General features: G+C 33.1%; 1 protein-coding gene across 1 annotated transcript; it reads left to right on the forward strand.

The window, feature by feature from the left end:
- The first annotated feature begins 3,993 nt into the window (after positions 1–3,993).
- Positions 3,994–9,075, forward strand: LOC108321566 (protein SUPPRESSOR OF MAX2 1). The gene is made up of 3 exons (XM_017553355.2): positions 3,994–6,273; positions 6,786–7,083; positions 7,179–9,075. The coding sequence occupies exons 1-3, from the start codon at positions 5,057–5,059 to the stop codon at positions 8,784–8,786; spliced, it is 3,123 nt and encodes a 1,040-aa protein (XP_017408844.1). The 5' UTR covers positions 3,994–5,056; the 3' UTR covers positions 8,787–9,075.
- Positions 9,076–24,810: the final 15,735 nt, after the last annotated feature.

Raw genomic sequence — 24,810 nt, forward strand, 5'->3', positions numbered from 1 at the left:
ATAAAAATAATACTTTATGAAATATAAATGAATTTATTATAAAAAAATTAAATAAATATATAGAATAAAACATTAAACTATTCTTTATAGATGAAAACTAAATAGCTTATCGATAAAGTGATTTTTATTTAATAAAAATATCATAAATTTTGAATTACATTTTCTTAAAAAAAAAAATGTAAACATTGATGTCATCTTATTAATATAAAAATACCATCACCATTATGTAATAAAGAATAGTCATTAGTCAACCAAAGTATTTAAAAATAACCTTCTTTCCATCCAATACATAATTTATTGACTCCTTAATTTTGACATAAATAAAAATATATTTCTCTTAAAAGATTAAAAAATTATACACATATTTACTTTTTTTTCAAACAACTCCCAGAGATAATCTTTTTTAAAACTTATTTTACTAATTTGTTTATGGTTGTAAGTGGGAGGAGATAACATTACCCGGAAATAAAGAACGTAACCATCCATCTTTCTATTGTTTGGGCTTTTATAGAACGAAAATGAAAAAAATAAAAGTTAGTTAAGAGTTTCACCTTTTCCAACCACTCTTGAAAGGAAAAGAGAAAAACGAAGTTATTTAAAAAATAAAATATTCAAATGACGTATTTTTTTTCATTTCTTTATTTCAAACACTTATGTCATTGGGATATACCTTTCACATTGTACGCAACCAAAAGTGAAAACTAAGTATTCTTTTGAATTTTCCTAAACGAAATAAATTGTTACGAGTCATACACAAAACATGTTCCAACCACTTTTGGAAGGGAAAACAGTCTTCGTTCTATTTCTTCTGATTTTTTTTAGCCACGAGTCGTATCCAAAACATGTTCCATCCACTTTTAGAAGGAGAAGAGAAAAATGAAATGTATATATTGGTTAAAGGACAAAACTATCTTAATTGTCAGTTTTTTTATGCATATTTTTTTTAAAGAATGAAAGAGGAGAGAATATTTATTTTTGAAGAAAATAACCTAAAAATATTGGTTAGTGAAAAGAAAAGGAAGAGAAGAGAGGATGAAAATGATTTATATTGGCGTAACATGTAGGACAAAAGAAAGAAAGAAAAAGAGAAAATAGAAAGAGATGATTGTTTGTGGAGGTAGTGTGTGTTTTATTTTGTTGGAAGAGAGATAAGAGAAGAGAAGAGAAGAGAAGAGAAGAGAAGAGAAGAGAAGGTAGTCCCCACCGGAGAGGAGTATGACGCCATGGCAACCGTGTGTGTGAAGATGAAAGGGAAGCTGAGAGCAATGAGTACAAAAATGGTTGAGACATGAATGAACCGCGGAGGAAGCAAAGGGTGTGGAAAAGAGACAAATGAGGAGAGAGAGAAAACTCAGCGGTGGGTGCGTATAAAGGTAGAAGTAGTTGTGAACTCGAAAAACGCGAAAAGTGCGATAGAAAGAGAGAGAGAGGTAAAGAAAAAAAAGTAAGGGGTGGAGGGCGTGCGTTACAAAAAGGAACTATGATGATTCATTATTTTTTGGGTTTCTGTAAGCTTTTCTTAAAAAGTTGTTTGGTGTGTCTGTGGCTAAGCTACCCTCTGTCATATAAAGTTCGGAATCCCAAAAGCTCTTCAATTATTATTATTTTTATTTATTTATTTATATATTATTTTCCTCACACTTCCATAATCACCATTATCATTAGTCTTATAGCACTCCTTATCATTTCTTATCTTCGATGTCTCCTTTTTATTTTTCTTTCTTAAAACATATTGGGAACGAGTAAGACTTTTAACTTAATTATTTAAAATCTTGTCGTTTTAATTATATAGACTTAATTAATAGAACATTTTACCTTTCATTTAATACATGGAGCGATTCCTGTGATTAAATTATGTTAATGGAACGATTATTGATTCAAGATCTTGTATATTTAATTCGTACCATTAATCAGCCATACACTTTTATGTTTTTATTTCGTAAAGGAAGATGTCCGTACTATAATGCAGAATAACTTTTTGATATGGATACCAATCAATGATCCCATACATGGATACATACATACATATAAGAGGTGAGAACAATTTTATTTTATTTTATGTTTGGGTCTTCACATCCGCATTAAGTAAAATACGTACATGGGTTAAAAGAGTGAAAGGATTTGCCAGATGTGGTCGTACTTTCTTAAAACTAAAAGTTTTTAGTCATTTTAATTGCGAAATATTAAACAAGGGTTTTTCAAAACAAGGGGAATTAATGTGTTTTTATTTATTTATTAAAGGGACCAATAATTTATCTGAGAGCTAATGACGAAAATAATAGCTTTGGTATTTTATTTTAGTTTTTTGGAAGTTGGTATGTGGGAGGTTAAAAATGAAAAGAAGGTGTAATACGAGGTCGTTTTCTTCTTTAAAGAAGATTGTTATTTATCGGATTGAATGAAGGTCGGTCCATATAAAACCAAGTTGAATTTGTCCACTGAATTTAATGCCAGATATTATTGGGCGGCTGTGGCCTGGGAAGGTTAGGCCTCAACCATTTTCAATGCATTTAATGTGCTCCTTCTCTTCCTCTTTTGTTTTCACAAGTTTTCATTTTAACCACTGATTCATACCAGTAATAATTCATTCGAATTTATCAAACATACTTTATAGTATTCATTTTCTTCACAGTTAAACATAAAAATCGAAAGGTATACGACATTATTTACATGGGAAGTGAGATTCTAAGTGAATATGTATATATGGTCCATCCATCAGAAAAGCTACATAAGTCATGCAACAACGTGATTCCGAAGTATAGTTTATTGAACCAGAACCTCATGACAGGAGGAAAACTCGTATTAATATCACTTAAATGGCTTGTACTCTCTCATTAACGGGCAATATATTTGAAAAAAGGTAGATTCTTTAAATCTGTGCAGTTACCCAACCAGGGAGACAAGTGACGCGGAATAATTTTAATTTCTCTTAAATTTTATTAAGATTCCTGTAGTTAATTGTTTATAAAGGATTAAATGCTTTATAAATATAAATATATATATATATATATTTATTTAACACTTGATTTAAAATAGAAATGTTGAAAAAAATTGGTAATAAGAAATTAGTAGAGTGAGTTTTGTAGTAGTGAGTGATGAGAAAAGTTTAGAATAATAGCGTGTATTAATTAATTAGGATTAGATTAAGAAATAATAGGTGGATGTGTTTTGATGCGGTAATGGTAACTTGCCAAACGATCACGTAGCCTTGGACTTGAGATAAAGTGAGAGAGAGAGTAATTTAAGTATGAAAAAGGTGAAAGTGGGGAGATACCTTTTGTAGGTGTTGCGTGTGAAAAGCAGAAAATTGGTTGAAAGGCAAAATTGAGGATTGAGACAGCAGCAGTTACTATCACATTTCCTAGGCGCGTAAGGGACCCACTGAACATAGGTGTCCAATGTCTCTTGGGTCGTGTCATCGACCTTCCACTGCATGCGTGGGACTCATGCATACGCTTAATCTCTTTTGTTACAGTTTTAACAAACTAGCAACAAAACAAAAGCAATGAGAGAGAAAAAAGAGAGATAAAAACTAAAAAGGCAGTCAATCCAAACTCCCAAGACCTCACTCCTCACTATCTCTCTCCCATCATCATCATCTTTCTTTTTAGTTTTTACATTTCTCTATCCAATGAGTAGTCCTAGTATTCTTTTACCAGACACGCCTCTCTGTTATAATACATCTTTTAATTAATTACTCTTATTTACTATCCTGTTAACTTTTTTAAATAATATTCTCACTTCTCAGATCAAATAAATACCAAATATATTAGCTGATGATGGAGAATATAATATTGATATCTCTGTGTGTTGTGCAAAAAAGGTGTTTTGGCTTCGTCCATCGTAGAATAACTGATCTGTTGAGTCCGGACAAATCAGCCTTTAAATTGAATTATAAAAAAATGCAGACAAGAAATATTGAAAGGCAAGTGTTTAAATTAATAAACTAATGATTAATAATATTAAAATAGAGAGAGGAAAAAGATGACACAAAAAGGAGAGCAGATTGCTCTGTCCACAAAGCATTTTTTCCAGAAATCCTTGCAACCGATAGTACTACTTTCATCCATCCATCAATTCTCCGTTTACTAGAAATTCTCTCTACTTCCGTGTCTTTCTCTTCCCACAATAAAGAAACCGTCTTTTTATTTGTTTATTTATTTATTTTGTCTTCCCTTTTACCTTGATGGTGTGCAGTGGAGGGATAATTAGAATAGAATAATATTCCTGTAGGGAGAGATTAATTAGCTAAGTTGGGTTAGTTGATGAAAAAGGAAGTAGCTTTATATTCACGGCCCTCAACCCTGGCGCATGCATGTATGTATGCATGTTGAGAGATTGGTTATTGTTTGAGATGGAGGGAGATAGAGAATGAGGAGAGAGAAGAGGATGGGGATGTTGTGAAGGAGGAAAGGTGAGGGAGGGGATCTGATATTTCCTTTTGGCGTTGAATTCCCCGAATTCTAAAGAGCCTTTTTAGCGGAGGATAGAAAGTGAGTGAGAGAGAGAGAGAGAGAGATCCCACACAGGAAAGGAAGCTTAAAAGGAAGGATGCGAGAGACAGATAGAGAGAGATAGAGAGAGATAGAGAGAGAGAGTAGCTAGTAGGGGTGGGCATCGTATTAGAGTGTTGATTTTGTTTGTGTTTGTAAAAAGCTTGTGTTTGATTGTTTTGCCTACCCATCCAGTTGTTCCTTGCAGTCTTGAAAATGTGAATTTGTCTATATTGAAGTGTTCTTATCTTATCTGGCCACACACTAATTTCGTTTTCTCCCTCTACTCAGGGCTCAATAGCCTTAGAACCCAAGTGTAAGTTTCACACACATTACTCTCCTTTTTCTCATACCATAAAGTCAAGCAAACCAAAGTACCCTCCGATACCATTCACATCCATTCTCCATTTCTTCTTCCTTCTCTCCTCCTTCTTCTTCATCACCCTTCTTCCTCCAATTCAATCCAATCCGATCAAATCTCAACCCGACCCAAATCAAATCCTCCTCACTTTTCCTTTCGCTCCAGCCTCACCAACACTGCACAATTCAATTCCACTCGTGAAATGAGAGCCGGACTAAGCACCATCCAGCAAACCCTAACGCCGGAGGCGGCCAGCGTTCTCAATCACTCAATCGCCGAGGCCGGCCGCCGGAACCACGGCCAGACAACGCCTCTCCACGTGGCGGCCACGCTGCTCGCCTCCCCCTCTGGTTTCCTCCGCCAGGCCTGCATAAAATCCCACCCCAATTCCTCTCACCCCCTTCAGTGCAGGGCGCTCGAGCTATGTTTCAGCGTCGCTCTGGAGCGATTGCCCACTTCTCAGAACACCGGTTCCTCCATGGAGCCGCCAATCTCCAATGCCTTGATGGCGGCCCTCAAGCGGGCTCAGGCCCACCAGCGCCGTGGCTACCCGGAGCAGCAGCAGCAGCCTCTCCTCGCCGTCAAAGTCGAGCTCGAACAGCTAATCATATCCATTCTCGACGACCCCAGCGTGAGCAGGGTCATGCGCGAAGCCAGTTTCTCCAGCCCCGCCGTTAAAGCCACCATCGAACAGTCCCTTAACGCCGTCCCCTCCACCGTCAATTCCGGATTGGGATTCCGGCCTAGCGCGGTGGCTCCGTCGAATTCCGCCACCGGCCGGAATTTGTATCTGAACCCGCGTCTGCAGCAGCAACAGCAGCAGCAGGGGAGTGCAGCGCAGCACAGGGGCGATGACGCGAAACGAATTGTGGACATATTGCTGAGGTCCAAGAAGAGGAACCCGATCTTGGTGGGGGAATCGGAGCCCGAGGCTGCGATCAAGGAGGTGATAAAGAAGATTGAGAACAAGGAATTGGGAGATGGGGCTTTCTCGAATGCTCACGTGATTCATTTGGAGAAGGAGCTTCCTTCTGATAAGGCGCAGATACCTGCTAGATTGAAGGAGTTGGGGGATTTGATTGAGACGAGGACTGGGAATTCTGGGTCTGGAGGGATTTTCGTTGACTTGGGTGACTTGAAGTGGCTGGTGGAGCAGCCTGCTGGGTTCGCCGTGGGTGGTGGTTTGGGTAACATGCAGCAGGTCACGCTCGCTGAGGCCGGGCGAGCTGCGGTGGCGGAGATGGGGAGGTTGGTCAGCAAGTTCGGTGAAGGTGGGGCTGGTAGACTTTGGTTGTTAGGGACTGCTACTTGCGAGACTTACTTGAGGTGTCAGGTTTATCATCCCACCATGGAAAACGATTGGGATCTTCAGGCAGTGCCAATTACCACCAGAGCCCCTCTCCCTGGGATCTTTCCCAGGTATTTTGTTTTTCTTCTACCACCAATTTAATAATGCATATAATCTTTTGATCACGAAAGGGCTTTCATCGAATTTCATTCTTTTTTATTTCCGTCTTGCCAAAATCTTATTTCCCTGGTTATTCCATAGCAAGATCAGATTAAATGATTAAGATTAATTTTTCGTGTTTGATGGAATGGAGTTAACACGTTTTCTTTCATGGAATCGGTTAAACTTGGGACTGTAGTTGGTGAATGAATCTTGTCTGATATGTTAACTCTGTTTTGTTTCTGTTCTTTTTTCGATTTTGTTTCACCGGTGGCTTCCTTGAACTCCCTTGCATGACATTTCGAATGCAGAACGTGTGATGTTTCTGTTTCTGTTGACAGTAATATAAGACAGGAGGATTTTTAGCTTTTTGTCTACCTTAGCACTGTTAGCTTGATTAGGCTGTGATCTGGAACATGGTTATTCTGTTCCCTGCATTTGCTATTACCTTGTGGTGTGACCGTTTTACTTACTTGTAAACCAGGCTTGGGACGAATGGTATTCTTGGAAATTCGCTCGAGTCTTTTTCTCCGTTAAAGACCTTGCCAATTACAACGATCTCTCCACTGAAGCGTGCCTCTGAGAACGTAGATCCTGCTGCTGTATCAATTTGTTGCCCGCAATGTATGCAGAACTGCGACCGAGAAGTAGCAGAAATGTTGAAAGAAACTGAGAAATCAGATACTGAACTCAAATCAGAGGCAGTTAAACCGTCCCTCCCTCTGTGGTTACAGAATGCTAAAACTAATAATGATAACGGCAAAGTAATGGATCAGGCTCAGGTGACTGTGACAAACAATTGCGTTGGTTATTTTGTGGGTTTCGTAGAAAATAGTACATGTCTTCTAATCGATATGTTTCTTTTTATTTTAAATAGAGTAATAGCACAGAAGTGAATGTGAAGAAGAGGACTCAAGAAATACAGAAGAAATGGCATGACGCCTGCTTGAGTTTACACCCTAAATTTCATCAGCTAAATGTGAGCACAGAGAGACTTGTTCCAACTCCTTTGTCAATGACTGGCCTATACAATATGAACTTGCTGGCACGCCAATTCCAACCCAAAATACCTTTAAATAAAAATCTCGGAACCTCTTTGCAGTTGAGCTCAAACCCAGTGCCAATCCACACACCAGAGCGTGCAATGAGCCCGCAGCAAAGTCCGGTAAGGACCGACCTGGTCCTTGGGCAAACAAAGCCAGCTGATGCCACTCCAGAAGAAACACACAAAGAAGGCATCAATGATTTCTTGAGCTGCCTCTCGTCTGAGTCACAAGACAAGTTCGATGAATTACAGAGCAAAAAGCTACTTGATGCGGACTCTTTCAAGAAGCTCCTGAAAGGCCTGACAGAAAAGGTCTGGTGGCAGCAGGATGCAGCGTCAGCGGTGGCCACCACAGTGACCCAGTGCAAACTGGGCAATGGAAAAAGACGCTCCAAAGGTGACACGTGGTTACTGTTCGTGGGTCCTGACAGAATTGGCAAGAAGAAAATGGCAGCAGCACTTTCTGAGCTGGTATCGGGGTCCAATCCGATAATAATACCTCTGGCTCAACGCCGTGGGGATGGAGGGGACTCCGATGCCCCTCAACTCCGTGGTAAAACAGCACTCGATCGAATAGCGGAGGCCATCAGAAGGAACCCACTTTCTGTAATCGTGCTTGAGGACATTGATGAAGCCAATATCCTTCTTCGCGGGAGCATAAGAAGAGCCATGGAACAAGGCCGGTTCCCGGATTCTCACGGCCGTGAAGTCAGTCTCGGGAACGTCATGCTTATCCTCACTGCAAATGGGTTGCCAGAGGACCTCAGGTACCTCTCCAATGGGTCTCCACTAGACGAAGAAAAGCTTGAAAATTTAGCAAAGGGAGGGTGGCAACTACGCATATCAGTGGGTAAGAGAGCATCAAAACGAAGACCCAGCTGGCTATCGGATGAAGACAGGTCCTTGAAGCCCCGGAAGGAGCTGAATTCAGGACTATCGTTTGATCTTAATGAAGCTGCTGTTGCTGCAGAGGACGACAGGGGAGATGGGTCACTCAATTCAAGTGATTTCACTGTTGAACATGATGACAACAATCACGATGGAGGAGGGTCTCTCTCAACAGTACCGCGCGACCTTCTGGATTCTGTGGACGACGCTATTGTCTTCAAGCCCTTGAACTTTGATCTCATTCGCAGGAATTTCGCCACATCAATCGCGAAAAGGTTCTCCACAGTTGTAGGTAATGGGGTGTCAATTGAACTGCAGGAAGATGCTCTTGACAAGATCACCAGCGGAGTGTGGTTAGGCCAAACCACCATTGATGAATGGATGGAGAAAGTGTTGGTTCCAAGTTTCCACCAACTGAGAAAGAACTTGAATTCAAGTACCCATGACCACGAGTCTTCTTCTATGGTATTTAGGCTTGAAGATGATGGCTACTCCGATCGTCGGGGCTCCCAAGAGTGGCTACCTGCTGCTGTGAGAGTGATGGCGGAATAGTCAGTGATCAATGGAGATATCCGTTTTTGTTGGTGATAGAAATGTAAATACAAACTTTGGCAAAGAAAAGTCAAAGGTACCTAGTAGAACCAAGATAAAAAAAAACCGGTTACAAGGCTTGTCGGGCGTGTCAAATTTTTTTCCCTTAGATAAAGATTAATTAATTTTTGCGTTATAAACTTTATATTGTTTTCTTCTTTTTTTTCTTCTGTAAGAATAGGTATATTTATTAATTAAACTGAGAATTATCATTATATTATTAATAAAAGAGAGCATTAATTCCTCTTTCCCCCTTTCTTTCTTGTTAAATTTTATAATCTCTTTTTTCTTAATTTTACTAGGAATTATTTATTATTCAATTAAGTAGTTATTATTATAGTATTGGTTCTGTTGGAATCGTTGAATGGAAAAATGGACTAACCTAATACACAAAATGACAGGAGAAACTTGTCAGCGGTTTAAGTTGACGGAAGGAAATGGAATCTACTTTTAAAAACTTATTTAAATTATTTATAACCTAATACACATCTTAACTTTAAAATTCATCGAATAATTAAAAATTATTTGACCAAACTTTAAAGTAAATAACTCTTTGTTATTTGTTGCGTTTCTTTTATTTTTGTTTACGTATATATTGTAATAGTTGTAGCGGACTATCTGTTTCTATCAGAAAATCAGTGAATTTTTCAGTCTATTTGGTTAAATAAAATATTTATTTTCGGTGAATCTGCGTAGTATTGATCCATTTGAATAAAAAATTAACTTTTAGTTAAACTGGTTAATTAGTAAAAAACTGAAAAGAGAATCATAAATGATTAAGGAATTTTAAAAAAGTTAATAAAAAATTCCTAATGCAATATTATTTTTATTAAAATAAAAGTATGAAATATTTATGATTTTATTTTGAGAAACTTCTAATTGTTAAAGAATATATTATTTTGTATTATTAGGGGTAGCTAAAGAAAAGAATAAATAAAGTACAAGGAATCCACCCACACCAAGTTGCTGAACGACCATTGATTTGAAGGGAGCGGCATCTGTAGTTTCGGCTCCTTCTCTCTTTCTCACGTAAAAGTCTGAAAATAACACCTGATTCCGCCTCACACCACACCATATATATACTGCGTCCACGTGTCCTTCTATCTCTTCTTTTTCAATCAACAACTTATATTTTTTTTAAGAAAATTCACTTATATATTTTAACTTTTACATCAAATACCATAACAAAAGCTAGAGAGTTAAATATGAAGTTATTTAAGCATTATGACACTTGTCGAAAAACAATTGTCAACATGAAAATACTGTTGAACATTATTTTACATTTTTTAAATACTACATAAAAAAGTACCTGTCTATGTTTTTAAACTTCACAGGACATTGAAAGATTCACAAAAGTGAATTAAGTAGTGAGGATGTTAAATGTTTTTTAACTATCTGTTACCTACAGATGATAATGTAAGTTTTTGATGATGCAAAAACTAGAAGCAGGAAGATTTTGCATAAAGATTAAAATGGAAAGGAGTGATAAAGCATAAAAAGTAGCATTATGCAGATAGATTCCGTGAATAATGATAATAGCAGTGAGTGAGTGAGAGGTTGTAGAAAGAAAGGTAGCGAAACATGAATAGACAAGTACAGAAAGATGGGGCAGTGGCATGCACCCCATCCCATCATATCTATCACACATGTTTGGGTGCATAGTGACACCAATGTTTATCTAATTCTGATTTACTACTTACTAACCCTGGTGGCTATTAGTTGCTCAAGGAACTCTGCTGCCAATTATTATTAGTAGCGTAGAAACAGAGCATGTACTACCAAACAGACAACCCTTACCGACAAACAAATGAATGTTTTTTTATATTTTTATTTGGCAATATCTATTTAAAAAAAGAAGGTTGATGGTTAAGAATGTATGTTCCTAGCTAGGTATACCGTTATGTGTATGCGTCAATATCAAATTTGTGTTCCATGTTTGAAAAGAAAAGGCCAACCAAACGAAACCAAATATGAAAGAAAGAAAGAAAGGCCGGCGATGAGTTGTAATTCAGAAAGGGTGTAAGGGACGAAGCCTCCTCCTCAAAGTTAAGCTTGTCTTTGAAGAATTTCATTCTTTGCTTAACTTTTCATACTATATTTCTATCGTGTTTGACACTTGTTTTAATGTTTTAAAATATAAAAAAAATTAAAATACCAATATTAATATATTTTTAATATTTATACTGTTGAGTGATAGACAGTATGAAAAAAAACAGAGAAGGTGAAGTTGTGTTTGAATGGTACGCATACGGAAGGACATTAATTAATGCATGAGTTTATTTATTGGTTGTGGTTTTGGGAAGTTTGACTACGATTGTGCGAAAGTGGAAAGTGAGGAAAAGAAGAGAAGTATATATACTTGATATTCATTCAATTCCTATTTTGCCTATTTTTGACTCTATCTTCCTTCCACTTTAAGAGTTGTAAACCCTGCATGTGTTCTCATTTATTCCGACTCTCCCCCACTTCCTTTACATCTTTCTGTCTTTTTTTTTCACGCCTCTCTCACACTCTCTTCTTCTTCTAATACCCTTTTATCTAATTGCTCCTCATTATGTCTCAATATTTCATGCTTACTCACTTCACTAATGGAAAGTTTGCTTCTAGGAACATTTATGACAACGGTTAAAAGTGATATTTATATCCTGTTATATATATTTTTATGTGAAATCTCCAACAAAACTATATACAGTTTTATGACTAAATACTCACTCTCAAATGATAGATAATAACAACATTATTGACCTATTACTTCATCGTCAACGATTATAAGTTAATTTGTTGGTGTCTTTTACCTTGTTATCCAAGTACAAATAGTTTTAGGTAAATATGATAACTTTTACAATATAAAAACGTCATTTTACACACACAAATTTTACAATTAAAACAGAGAATTGAAAAATGTAATAAATGATGTCATAGAAATATAGGCAAAGAAATAGTATAACCTTCTCTAGAAGTCAAATCAATACGATTAAATCATAATGTAAACTTTAGAAAAAAAATTCTTTTAACACACACTCCTAACCACCTTTAACACTCTCTTAACCACCTTTAACTAAAATTATAAAAATATTTTTATCTAACATTTTTTACAATGATAGTACATAGTATACGGAATTTAAATTTATATTTAATTTATTGATTAATTGTAAGAATAAAAAGACCTAGAAGGTTTTATAATACTTTTTTTTTCGTTCTAAACTTGTATTCTAATTTTCCTATGCGACTTATTCCTACATAAGACTCGCATATGACGATGATTTTACTATAAAGAACCTAAGATGACGACAAATTTACTTTTAAAAGTAGATATAACCATCATGAAAGTCATATCACCATAATCACCATTAACCGATAATTCATAGGACATAAACTAACAACACACATTATTATTATTATTATTATTATTATTATTATTATTATTATTATTATTATTATTATTATTATTATTATTATTGTTATTGTTATTGTTAAGTGTAATAATATTCATAAACAGTACATGTTTGCCAATAATTCAAACTAAATTATCCTAAGACTATTGTTATGAAAGAAAAAGGTAAGAGAGTAATTTTAATAAGCGTAAATTTGATGTTTAGATTAAAGTTAAAGTATGAGATGAATGACTATATCGATAAAGGAACCAAATGATGGGTTTTCCATATTTGCATGGGACAATCAGATAACAAGTTGGTGAAATGCATTAATACCAACCATTTTAGTCAAGAAAGGATTTCTTCTACTTCTTTGTTTGTTTTCTTGGTCTTGTCTGTACACCCTGGCTGCTTCTAAACCCTAAATGTTTAATTTTAATTACCTCTATTTACCAAGCGAGATGAATTTTGAAATTTAAACTTTTGGCTTAGTCATGACAATTTTTTTTTATATATTAATTAAAATGATTTAGACGCTGGTTAAAAATAAAAATTACGAGAATGTACAACAAAATCGTATTAAGTAGTGGGCCTGAATCTTGAATATGGAGCTGTATTTAGCACTTAAATACTAAATTTTAGCGCAAATATTGTTATATTGTAGAAATGATGTTGGTGGATAAAAAATAAAAAGTTGTGGTAGAAAATAGTTATTTGAAGTTATTGGTGAGAGTGGGATAAGCCCCTTTGATTGATGATAAATATTTGAAAGAGAAAATGGTCATTTTGATGGGTAAGCAGACAAATTTGCATTTAAGTTAAGGAGGGAATGGTTGCATGTGTCCCTATATGTTGTGATGAAACAAAAAGTGGGGTTGGATCTGAGATGAAATTATGGCGTTTCTTTCGATCACAAATTAATGTGACTCCAAATTCAGAAGAAACAAGAAGCCTTATGTGTGAGAGACATCTGGAAAGAATAATGGTGTGACCCACTTATTTTCTGTCCATTCTCTCTTAATATATTTTCATCATGCTAACAATCACAATTCTTTTTATTTATTTTTATTCTTTATTTATGATTAAATATCATTTTAAGGATTCAATCAATTGTGTTAATCCTTTTTTAATTATATAAATTGTATTAATGTACTGGTGTAATTTGTAAATGAAGGATTGAAGGCTCCTTCCTTTGCTAAAAAGTATTCATTGTATTATTACAATTACAAAAAAGACAATAATGTTTATATTTCTGAATCAATTCTTTTTATTTTTCAATAATTTCTCGAATGTGTAAAATTTTACACATTGATTAGCCATAGTTATGTCAAATACTTATCTATTTATTTATCTTTACATATATTTTAACTTTTCTTAATAATTAGAAGATATTCCATCAATGGATTAAAATTGTTTAATTTTAAAGAACTAAAATATTATATGTGTAATTAAAATTTTATAATAAAAAAAAAGTACATATTTATGTATTTATTTGAAACAAAAGTGAATTAAATTTGTTGGGTCCACTGATAAGGACTCACGAGGAGATTCAAACACAAATGAGATCTTAGTCCAATCACATAAAAGATTGACACCACTCTCTATCCAATGCTCTACTTTCTCATTTTTATACAAGGTGAGACTTAGACTCACACTTAGATTCCCAACAAAATTTTGTATTATTTTTATAATATTATTTATTATTTTTTGTTAAATTTTTATAATATTTTCTCATTTAAAAATATGTGAATTTATTTTAGGTTATAAACGTGTTTCATAATAGCATTTGAATTGTTTACCCTGTTTAACACATTTTTACTTCAACGTTTGTTAAAAAATTTCATTTGAAACAAATTTTTACTTAAAGTTAAGAGACAAAAATATATTTAATCCAAAAAATTATAAATGTAAAAAATATGAATTTAATCAATTTTTTTGTCAAGCCTCATTAAAACACACCCAAAACCCCAAGTAGTGGGATCCATGTGCCAAGAAGTGAGTGAGCGTCTCAGTTAGTGGAGAACAGGTGGCTGCAAGGAAGTGGCCGTTCGTTTTGGGCGACGACAGTATTTAAGGCAAAATTTCAAATGTCGTGCCACTTCTCTGCATGTCTTTCTTCTTCCCCACCTTGCTGAAACCATTTTCTCCTTCTTCTCTCCAAAATCTCCTCCTTCTCTTTAAGAGGTCTTAACCATTTTTTCTTCCGATCACCTCTCAGGCACCGTCTGAACACTCCCGGCATCGAGGGCGTTCGTTTGAACCCATCAGTTTTGGGATTCTGGACTGGTAAGTTCATCTCTCTCAGCCAAGTGGTTTTTCTGTACATGCAAACTCAGTTTTCGGTTACCTGAGTCCCTTAACCTAATTCTGAACGCCTTCCTGGTCTTTCATTTGGTTAGTTTCGTAAATCGTGATCGTAGTCTTCTAAGAGATTGGTGGTGAGCTATTTTGTTCAAATTGTGAACGTTCGGTCACGCTTAGAGGTAAGGGAAGCTTATATAATTTGATTTAAATTCTTGTTTGAACGTTGGCATGTTTGCATGATACGTTGTTTGATTATTTGATGAATATGAGATATGTGTGTACTGCTTGTTTGGACGTGTGGATGAATGAATGATGCATGTGGTGAATTCAGTTGAGATAGGGATTGATCGTCAACTGTAGTATTCTGAGTAAAGGTGGTAATCTGGTCAAGCATCCGTCTATATTAGGTTCTCTTATACAAGGAATTACGGTAATAACGAGCGTGTTATAATATTAGAATGTAAATATGGGTCGTCAGCCTAAGTGTAGTTCTCCTTTACACTTCCTGAACAGTTTAGTTAACGTGTCATATACTACTCAAGGTCGTAGACGTTATCGTTCTTTTCATTCAGAATAAGTGGTGGCTCAATTGTATATATATATATATATATATATATATATATATATATATATATATATATATATATTCACTCGTTTTCTGTGAGTTTATTAGCGATCGGTCTTGGACCAATCTTTCAGTTTCAGTAGCGCTCGTTCCTGGTAAGCACTTGGTCTTGGACCAGCGCTCGTTCAAAAGAGTTCAGTTTCTACAAGGCTCGGTCTTAACCCAGGCGCTGGGTCTTGTTTTCTGTAGTATAGTATTACTGTGCTTAGAATCAGAGTCTTTATTCAAACTAGCTAGCGTTCGTTAATTCATAGTTTCTCATTAGTATTAGTATTTAGTGTAAATCAGTGTTGGTCTTTAAAAGGTGTTCGGCCTAGAGTCTTAGTACTCGGCCTAGGCTTCGTGGCGTCCGGTTGAACTCTTAGGAGTCTGTTTATTGTAGTAGATTAGTAGCGCTCAGTCTCGTTAATTTCTAAGAAGCGTCATTCCAGTCGTACTTGGGTTATGATAAGAGTGTATGATCTTATTTCCTTTGAATGTGTGGATGATTAAATATGAGGAAAATTGAGATGTGATCTGTATGAAATAGTTGATTATGAACGAGTATTCCAGGGAGGAATATTTGAGAAAGTGGTTATTGATTGGTAAAGTATGAATGTGGGCAAAGCTTAGTGGACGTTCATCCTGATATTCCATGATTACTCGTTCTCATGTAGAGAGGAGTAAGTCACATGTGGGAATGGCAGGAGGTCCTAGTCCATAAGGTTAACTTGGACGGAACGAATCAACCTCGGGTGGCAGCTGTTGAGGGTATCCCAGTTACTACATCACCCGGGTGCACGAACGTCGTAGCTACACAGGATTCATACAGTCCGGACAGTCAGAGTCATATGGTCGTTATTTTCATGCATGGATGTATGAATTATGATGTGGTCGTTGTTGGTTTTGTTATGAATGTTGTATGTTGTGATTGAATAAATTAAATTACATAAGCTTACCCTATTTATTATTTTTGCCTGTGTTGTGCGTCCTGTCGTTGTCCTGTTGCAATGATCATCCGTGTGGATGTGAGCAGAAGGAAAAGAGCTGCTGGAAGAAGTATTGGAAGACGCGGCAGAAGTGAAGACTGAACCTTAGGGACGTTTGGTCTGTTATTAGCTTTATATGTTGTAAGACCGTTCGGTATAATTTATTTTGTACACCGTTCAGTTTAGTAGTAGCTAGCGTACGTTTTTAAATTCCCTGTTTTTATGTAAGGCCGTTCGGCCATAATAGTATCTCGTTCTGTGTAGAACTGATCTGTAGTATTGTTAATATGTGATGATTCTCATATATAGTTTTACACTGTATTTTTGGGATGTTACATTTTTCAACTCTATTAAATATATTATAATATTATGCCTCCTCCTATTATCTATACTTATATATATATATATATATATATATATATATATATATATATATATATATATATATATATATAAAAGGATAATTCATTTTCTTACATGGTTTTTTTTCTAATTTTACTTTTAAGTATCTGTTATTTTAAATTAAAATAATTACATTTCTATTTTAATCCTTTATTTTGAACTTTTTTATAAATTAAAATAACTATTTTACTATTTTATCCTTTTAATAATTATTTTTTAAAATTCAAATAATTATTTATAATTAAAAACTATTTAATAATAAAAATTATAAAAGTAATTTATTTTTATAATTATTTTTAATAAAATTTAATTTATAGTTTAATACATTTTTCTTAGAATAAAAGAAATAGACACATGCATGTGTTTTGACTACTTATAATATAAAGTAAGTTATTTAACTTTACTAAATTATTTTAAACATTTCTATTAATTGATTACATAAGTAATTAGATTATATTTATAAAAAAAATACTGTGAAGTACTTTGTTCTTTGACTTGAATTAATTTTCCTTTTTTTAAGAAACCAATTAGCATTTAATTAATAAGTTTTAATTTATTTTTAAACTCCTTTTCCAAAAATAAATCAAAATACTTTTATACAGTTGAGTGGTTCAAACAGCAGTGTAATTGTTTTGCCAAACAATTGACAATAATTGAGTTTGTATAACAATAGATTAATTTAATTATTTAAATTCAAAAGCAAATCAATTAACTATGTTTTCCGTTTGGAATGGATGCTAATATTTAACTTTGTATTGTTTAGCTAGCAATATATATAACAATGCAAAGAAATATCTGAATTTTCTATTCAAATATATTTTTAATTCTTGAAAGTATAATTTTATGTAAATTATGAGATAAAATTAATTTATTTACATTTCTTGTATTTAGAAAAGTGTGTTCTTAGTCCAATAATAACAATTACAAACACTCAACTTTTTACATTTTGAATACTTAAAATAAACAGAATTCAGACAAAACTAAAATAAAATGCGTCCTTCTTGCGTGTATTGAAAGTGAGTTTAATATTTTTAGTTTCATGGATTAGGTTGCGGCAACACCTTTTTTTTTTGTCAACTTAGCATGCTCATTTGGTATCCCAATTTGCTTAAAGCTTTTCAAGATTGAAGATTCCCTTTTTGCACTGTATGCATACGTGCTTTCTTTAACTAATTTTTTTACGTGATGTCACGACCATAGACTAATTAAAAAAGAAAAGAAAAATAACCACTTCAAATACAGATGACATTAATGAACACATTATTCATAATAAGCCTGAATTGATTCCACAAATATTAAAAAGAACCACTTACGATATTGTTTTTAAGAAAATCCAATAGAACTTAAAACAGAGAAAAGTATATGAATGATTAAGTGATGTATTAGAATTAGGTTTCATTGGTTTGACCTATAGTTGTTAATTAAGAAAGAAGGAAAATAGTTGTTAATTAGGTTCCATTGGACATGAAAAAAGGATGCATATTGAATGGTGTTGGTGATGGAGGTTGGAAGCAGGGGAGAATTGAAGAAAATTAACAAGAGTGGTTGAAGACTTGCTTTCATTCTGAAACCTGGAGACGACAAGAGGAAGGGACACAAGTATAAAGTTGTAAAGGTGTGTGAGGTGCCACAAATACGCCTTTTCTCTTTTTCTCTTTGTTCCATTTTTCAAAAAACTAGACAAAACCAAATGCACCTTTTCTTTTTATTAATTATTATTCTTCTCTTTTTGTATCACTTCGCCACACCATAAACGCAGTACAGAACAACCATATTTTTTTAATGCTCTTAATCTTTTTTCTGTTTCTCTTCTTAATCTTGCATATGCATACAGCGCAACATGTCATGTGAGGGATATCTAGACCCGTCTACAAAAACCTTTTGCATTATTTTACTTTTCAAGTTAACATAACACAACATTTACTGAAACTACCATTCATTGGATTTCATTGAATCTGTCTCTTCAACATCTTCAACAAGTCAAAAATCTTTTACTTCCTTCGATTACAATTTTCTTTTTGTTAATTTATCGATCATATTTCATTTCATCAAATCAATTCTGTTAATCAAAAGTTGAGTTTAGCCTAAAACAGAAAAAAAAAATTCAGTTTTGAAAGTGTACATTTTCAAATAGCATTTTGATAACACTTTTGAATTATGTACTATATATTACTTTAAGTTTTTTCCGTTACAAATATATTCCCATTTGTTTACAAAATAAAAGAATTGTTCAGAATGCTCACAATATTTTTTTCTTTATATCTTTATTGTTTATATCTCTACAAATCTCGTGTTTTAAATCACTGCTTTTAGTTTTTAATATTTATTTTAAGATAAAACATACTTTTAAAAAAATAAATATATCATATGTTAATATTAATATAACATTAATATTTAATTTAAGATAAAACATTTCTTTTTTTAAAAACATATATCATATGTTAAAATATATTAACGAAAACATATAGATTATATCATATGTTTGTTTCTGTAATTAAATAAAAACTTATACAGTGGCTATGGAGTAAAGATTTTTTTTAATAACATTTGATTATTTTATTATTAAAAAAAGTTAAATTATAAATTAATTAATCGAAATTTATTTTATAAAAGTTACATTTACTTTACCAGTTATTTTTTAATTTAGATTTTTGATTTTATTCTCCATTTATTTGAATATTAAAAACTACTAGAGATCTCCCCTAATTAAGAGTATAAGCAACCTAATTAGATTTGTAAATAGATTAAGTTCAAATTGTTTTTTAGTCGATTTTTAAATTTTGACGTTTACTATGTTTGTATTTGCATGTGACTCAAGTGAGTTTAAGATGAATATGAGTCATTGTGTACATTCAAATCATTTATTAAAATTTTGTTTGTATAGATAGAACAATATGTGAGAGTTAGAAAGTTAAAAGCAAAATTGAGTTAGAATCTCCCAACAAAAGTAAGGAAAACTAATATTTTTATTTATTAATGCCTTAATTAAAATAATTTAATGAAAGAGAAAGTGTGATTTCTATTATACTATGTTATAATTTGGTCATCTCTTTTATACTCTCTCACACATTAAGGATTTGAAGCGTAGAGAATGACTAGTAAGTAACATAATAAGTCTAATTAATATTAAGTGGGATAAGATTTTAATAAATGTAATACTATTTTAATGAGAGATGAAAGTCTAAATTAATCTACAAAATTAACTTAATAAAACAAAATTTACATCCAAATATATATTATAATTTAATTATATTTCTAATTTATAGAGATTGTAGTGGAAGAAATTTTCATGTGTATAATCTAAAAAAAACTAATGATAGAGAGACATATTAAAAATGTTAAATGAGAATGTTCTTATAATAGAGAGGACAATTTATTTTTCATTAAAGTTCGCGATTATATTTTGATGGAAGAAATGTCACTAAAAAAATAATTTTAATAGGAGTTTATTCAGAGAGGATTATAACCTCCAAGAGCAAGTATGCATAGTGAAATTTTTCCAAACCCTCGAAAAATGTCAAATGATTTTTTCACGAAGCACGACAAAGTTTCATGTTCTCACCTTATTTTTACCTTTCTTCTTTTCTATTTCTCGCGAAACAAAAACGTTATAAAGTCAAAAGGATTTCAAAATGGAAGGAAGTAGTGGGGGTTTACAAAACCTCTATTAAGTAACAGGGTTTATAAAGTCGGAAGTAATATTTGTTTTTCCGGAGATTAACGACATCGGTTTTACTGAAAAAAGAAAACGTAGGTAATACATTCAGAGTGTGTTTGTTTGAGAAAATGAATTTAGAGAAGTAAATTTGAAGAAAAAAAAGGAGTGAAAATGGTAAAGAATTAATTGACAATAAACATAGCATTAGCGGGGTTAAAACCGTCATAAACACTAGCATAATTCCTTTAAATACAATTTTTGATATATTATGTATCCGGAGCTGTAAAGTATAAAAGTCTTCTATGTCTTCTCAATATTGTATTTGACATGCACACCAAAAAGTTATAAAGATGGTGTGAAAATAATATTTTTCGATTGAAAGGAAATTATATAGACTAAATGAATAATGGTTTGAAATGCGTAAAATTAAATTCATTGCATTAATAAGGATTTAAAATATATTTATGGTAATAAAGATGCAAAATCAAATTTAGTTACAGATCCCAATATGATTGAATTCAACAGAAAACTGGAAGGAGAAGAAAATAAGGAAGTATATTTGTTTTTCTATTAACATTTGCGTTTTTTTATAATAACGTAAATAATTAATACAATATTATTAAGATAAAAATAATAAAAAATTAATAAAATTAATCATATTAATTATCAATATTTTACTTAAATATATTTATTTATTTAATTCAAATATCCTTTTTTCTGACTTTTTCTTTACCGCATTTCAAGCTAAATAAATAAGAGCATCTGACAGCAGAGGCAAAGCATTAGATTATAGATGTTATATGACATAGATATCGATAGTGAAAAAAAGAAAGTAAAGAAAGAGAACAGAAACGATGTTTGATAAATGTGTTACATGGGAATCTACAGCGAGTGTGAATGTGTGAAAAAGGTAGTTTGATGTGTAGTAGACATATGAGGAGGGAGTGGAAGATAAAAGAAAAGTAGGCGATGCTTTTTGAGAACCCCAACTTTATATCTGTCTGAATCCCTTCATAGTGCACGCCTCCTCAAAAAGTAATAACTATCCTTAGAACTTCACAAAAGATTCATTATATATATCTTCTTCACTTTTCACCGTGAAAGGCCACATATAAGATCATCGGAATCTCAGCTACTCTTCTTTCTTACAATCAACTGATTCACCAATCACTCCCTTCTTCCAATTTTTAAATTAATAAATAATAATGTCTCTTTTAAGCCACGTACAATCATACACTTTTAACTTAGCTTTGAAAATCTAATAACCTTCATCATGTTAACTTTTATCAAACACTTATCTCAAACTTTTGTAAAGAACCAATCTTTTACATGTTTGCCACTAAAAAAATAATTTAAAAATCGTTAATATTAGTAAACAACTCTCATAACAACTTTGTTTTTACTTTTTTTAACTTAATATGAATGGCAACATATTTCAGAAATTAACATTTCACAGGAACCACGACTCATTTTAAACAATAAATATATATATATATATATATATATATATATATATATATATATATTAATAGCCAAGTTAAAAATTAATATATTATTTCTTAAAAGTTGTTATACTTTTTATTTGATGATTGTTAAAATATTATCTATTAAAAGTTTCATCGACTAGAAATAAAACCAATTCATAATTTATAATTTAGTTAGACTTAAAATTACTTTCTAATATTATTTTTCTTTCAGAAACAAAAAGAATGATCTAATGAAGAGAATATATTAGTACAACAATACTAACACATTTTGAAATTATGTAATTATTATACTTATAGTATCTATAATCATAGATGACAGCTAAATCTGAAATTAATATTGCTCTTTCCGCCTTAGACTATATAGACTTAAATAGATCTTTATTTGAAAGGAAGGAAATTACAGCAATGTGGGTGACTGCTGGTGAGAGGTAAGACTACAGAGGCGAGCAATTGCTTGATTGGCGGGGAATCATTTCTATTCATTTCAATTTATGTGAAGCTTAATGCATTTAAAATTGGAGTATCTTTCTTGTACATAAAAAGTCAAAACCAAAACCTAAATTGAAAGAGATGAGTGAACAGGAAGGCGTGGTGTTTTCTTTAAAGCAACAGGCTTGAAACAAAGGATGTCAAAGATTGTTTTTATTGCAAAGACGAACAAGTGGATATTGTGGACGGAAACATATATGTCTAAGATTCGTACAACTGTTGTGATGTTAGAAATTATTAAAATGATGTTTATTATTAATGAGCACGATCAAAACGTTTATAACACTTGTTAAATACTTTATAAAAACATAATCTTTTAGTTTCAAATTTATTATTTATTTTATTTTATTTTTAATCTTTGATAATTATAATATTTAGTATGATTTTAAAAAAAATAGAAAAGATCGCAATTAATCCTCCATAATCAATATTTCTAATATTTTTCTTTTTACTTTTCAAATTTACTTATTTATTATATTGATTTGATTCTCACTTAAAATGACGATTTCTTTTAGTTTTGATATTAACTTTAATTTTTTTCTTAACAATTGTTTATAGGTGAAATTCTCAATATTCATGGGAAGACATGCAATAAGAAAATTTAATTTTTCTTGTGAGATTTACTATGCATAGGATCTAAATGTTATGCTGGTATTTAAATTATTTATAAATTTGTAAATAACTAAATCATACATAGTTTTTTCTTAATTTGAAGTATGAACCAAAAAATTATCAAGTAAATTATTAATTAATCTAACAATACGTAGTCTTTTTAATTTTCAACATGAACAAAGAAAAACTAGTACATAATTTAACATATAATCTCATCACACACAACTTATTAGTCTGAAACAAATATACTATCATATATGTTACTAAATTATCTTTAGATTTGTGTTATTTTTTTTAAGAGATTTAAAAGTGAATATGAATGATAAGACTTACAAAACTGTTTAAGCTCAAAAATAAAATAATTATATAATTGATTTTAATTAAAGTTATATTATAATAGATAAAATATACTGATAAAAACTAAAACTAATTTTAGTGATCGGATTTGAACATTAAATTTTTAATTTATGAATAACCCATCCCATTCTATATTTATATTATAATACTATAATTTTTAAATATAAAAGCGTAAAAGAGAAATTTAAAAAGAAGAGAGGTTTATATATAGAAGGAAAAATAAATTTCAATTACTAATGCGTGAAAGCACATGACAAGGATATTATATTATGATGAAAAAAAACTAATTTATATGCAAAATCTCTTTTCTTGACCATATTGTCATTTTACGTATTCGCACTCTCCTTCTCTTTGAAAAGAACATAATTAAATCTCATAAATTTGTACAGTCAAATCTAGGGATATACTAAATTCGTGCAATCTAAATAAATCCTTATTCTCCAAGGAAAAATGAAAAGATATCATAAACTTAACAATTAATTCGACCTTATTTTCATCCAATCACTTGTTATTGAAAAACCTTACTCTTTCAAACTTTAAGAAGCTCCTTTTTGTGAGAAAGAACAATGCCCTTGTTTTTCAGCCTCTTTGATTTCATTTTGTGAGTGGTTTAACTTTTTTCTCGCAAGTATCAATGTCACCTCCCATTTAACAAATAATAGGACATTTTCATCATTTTAATCTCACTAGTAAAAAATGTGGATTCTGACGTCCCATATACGCTTCGGTTATCCAAAAACCGAAGCGTACAAGGTTATATACCTCGGTCACTATTTAACTCGTGCTGGAACAACTATATTGCTTCGGTTAAGACGAAACCCGAGGCCTATACACCTCTGTTGCTTAGTCTGAGAAGTCTGAAAGGGGCTTGAGAAGTCTGACAACTACCTACTGCCTCGGTTTGCGCGGAAACCGATGCCTAAACCCCTTCCTATTGTCTCGGTTAGGATGAGACCGAAGCCTATACACTTTTGTTGCTCACCTGAAAAGTCTGAAAGGGGCTGAGAACTCCCTACTGCCTCGGTTTGTTTGGAAACTAGTGCCTAAACCACTTCCTATTGCTTCGGGCTGTAGGGGAACCGATGCCCACTGCTACACCTGCTCCAACTACTGCTACGCCTGCTCCAGCTGCTACTTGCCTGCTAATAGACCTCGGTTTAGCACTGAACTGAGGTCTATTAGCCACACGTTCTACACTGTTCTTGCTTTTAACCGATGCTATATGAAGCTATTACCTCGCGTGTTTGAGTAACCGAGGTAGTAGCTCAACTTCATATTTTCAAATCTCGCAGAACCTCAATTTACGTCGACAACTTCTTCTTCCTCGTATATGGTCTTCTTCTTCATTTGCGCTTTCGTCCACCAGTGCCACTCCTTGGCTCGTCGCACCACCGCTTTGCTGCCAGTTGTCTCGCCTGCCTCAGTCTTGGTAGTGCCACTACTCGTCGTCGTTCTTGGTCGCGCCTCCTCCCTTCGCCCTCGAGCCATTGGTGCCTCGTCGGTGCTACCTCTGCCACTGCTGCTGCCAGTGGTCTCGCCTGCCTCGGTCTTGCCAGTGCTTGCGCATTCCTGCTCGTCCTCGTTCTTGGCTGCGCCTCGTCCCTTCACCGTCGCGCCACTGTTGCCCTGCCGGTGCTGCCTCCGCCACTGTTGCCTCCGCCGGTACTGCCTCCAACGTTGTTTCAATCTTGCTGTCTGCATTGAGGTTG

The sequence above is a fragment of the Vigna angularis genome, chromosome 1 (assembly GCF_016808095.1).
Source record: "Vigna angularis cultivar LongXiaoDou No.4 chromosome 1, ASM1680809v1, whole genome shotgun sequence".
Lineage (NCBI taxonomy): Eukaryota > Viridiplantae > Streptophyta > Magnoliopsida > Fabales > Fabaceae > Vigna > Vigna angularis.

What these genes read in the sequence shown, in the direction of transcription:
- LOC108321566 (XM_017553355.2), top strand. Translation starts at nt 5,057, where the DNA reads ATGAGAGCCGGACTAAGCACCATCCAGCAAACCCTAACGCCGGAGGCG. An exon ending in CTCCCTGGGATCTTTCCCAG is followed by an intron (nt 6,274 to 6,785) that starts GTATTTTGTTTT and finishes CTTGTAAACCAG; the next exon opens with GCTTGGGACGAATGGTATTC. An exon ending in AAGTAATGGATCAGGCTCAG is followed by an intron (nt 7,084 to 7,178) that starts GTGACTGTGACA and finishes TATTTTAAATAG; the next exon opens with AGTAATAGCACAGAAGTGAA.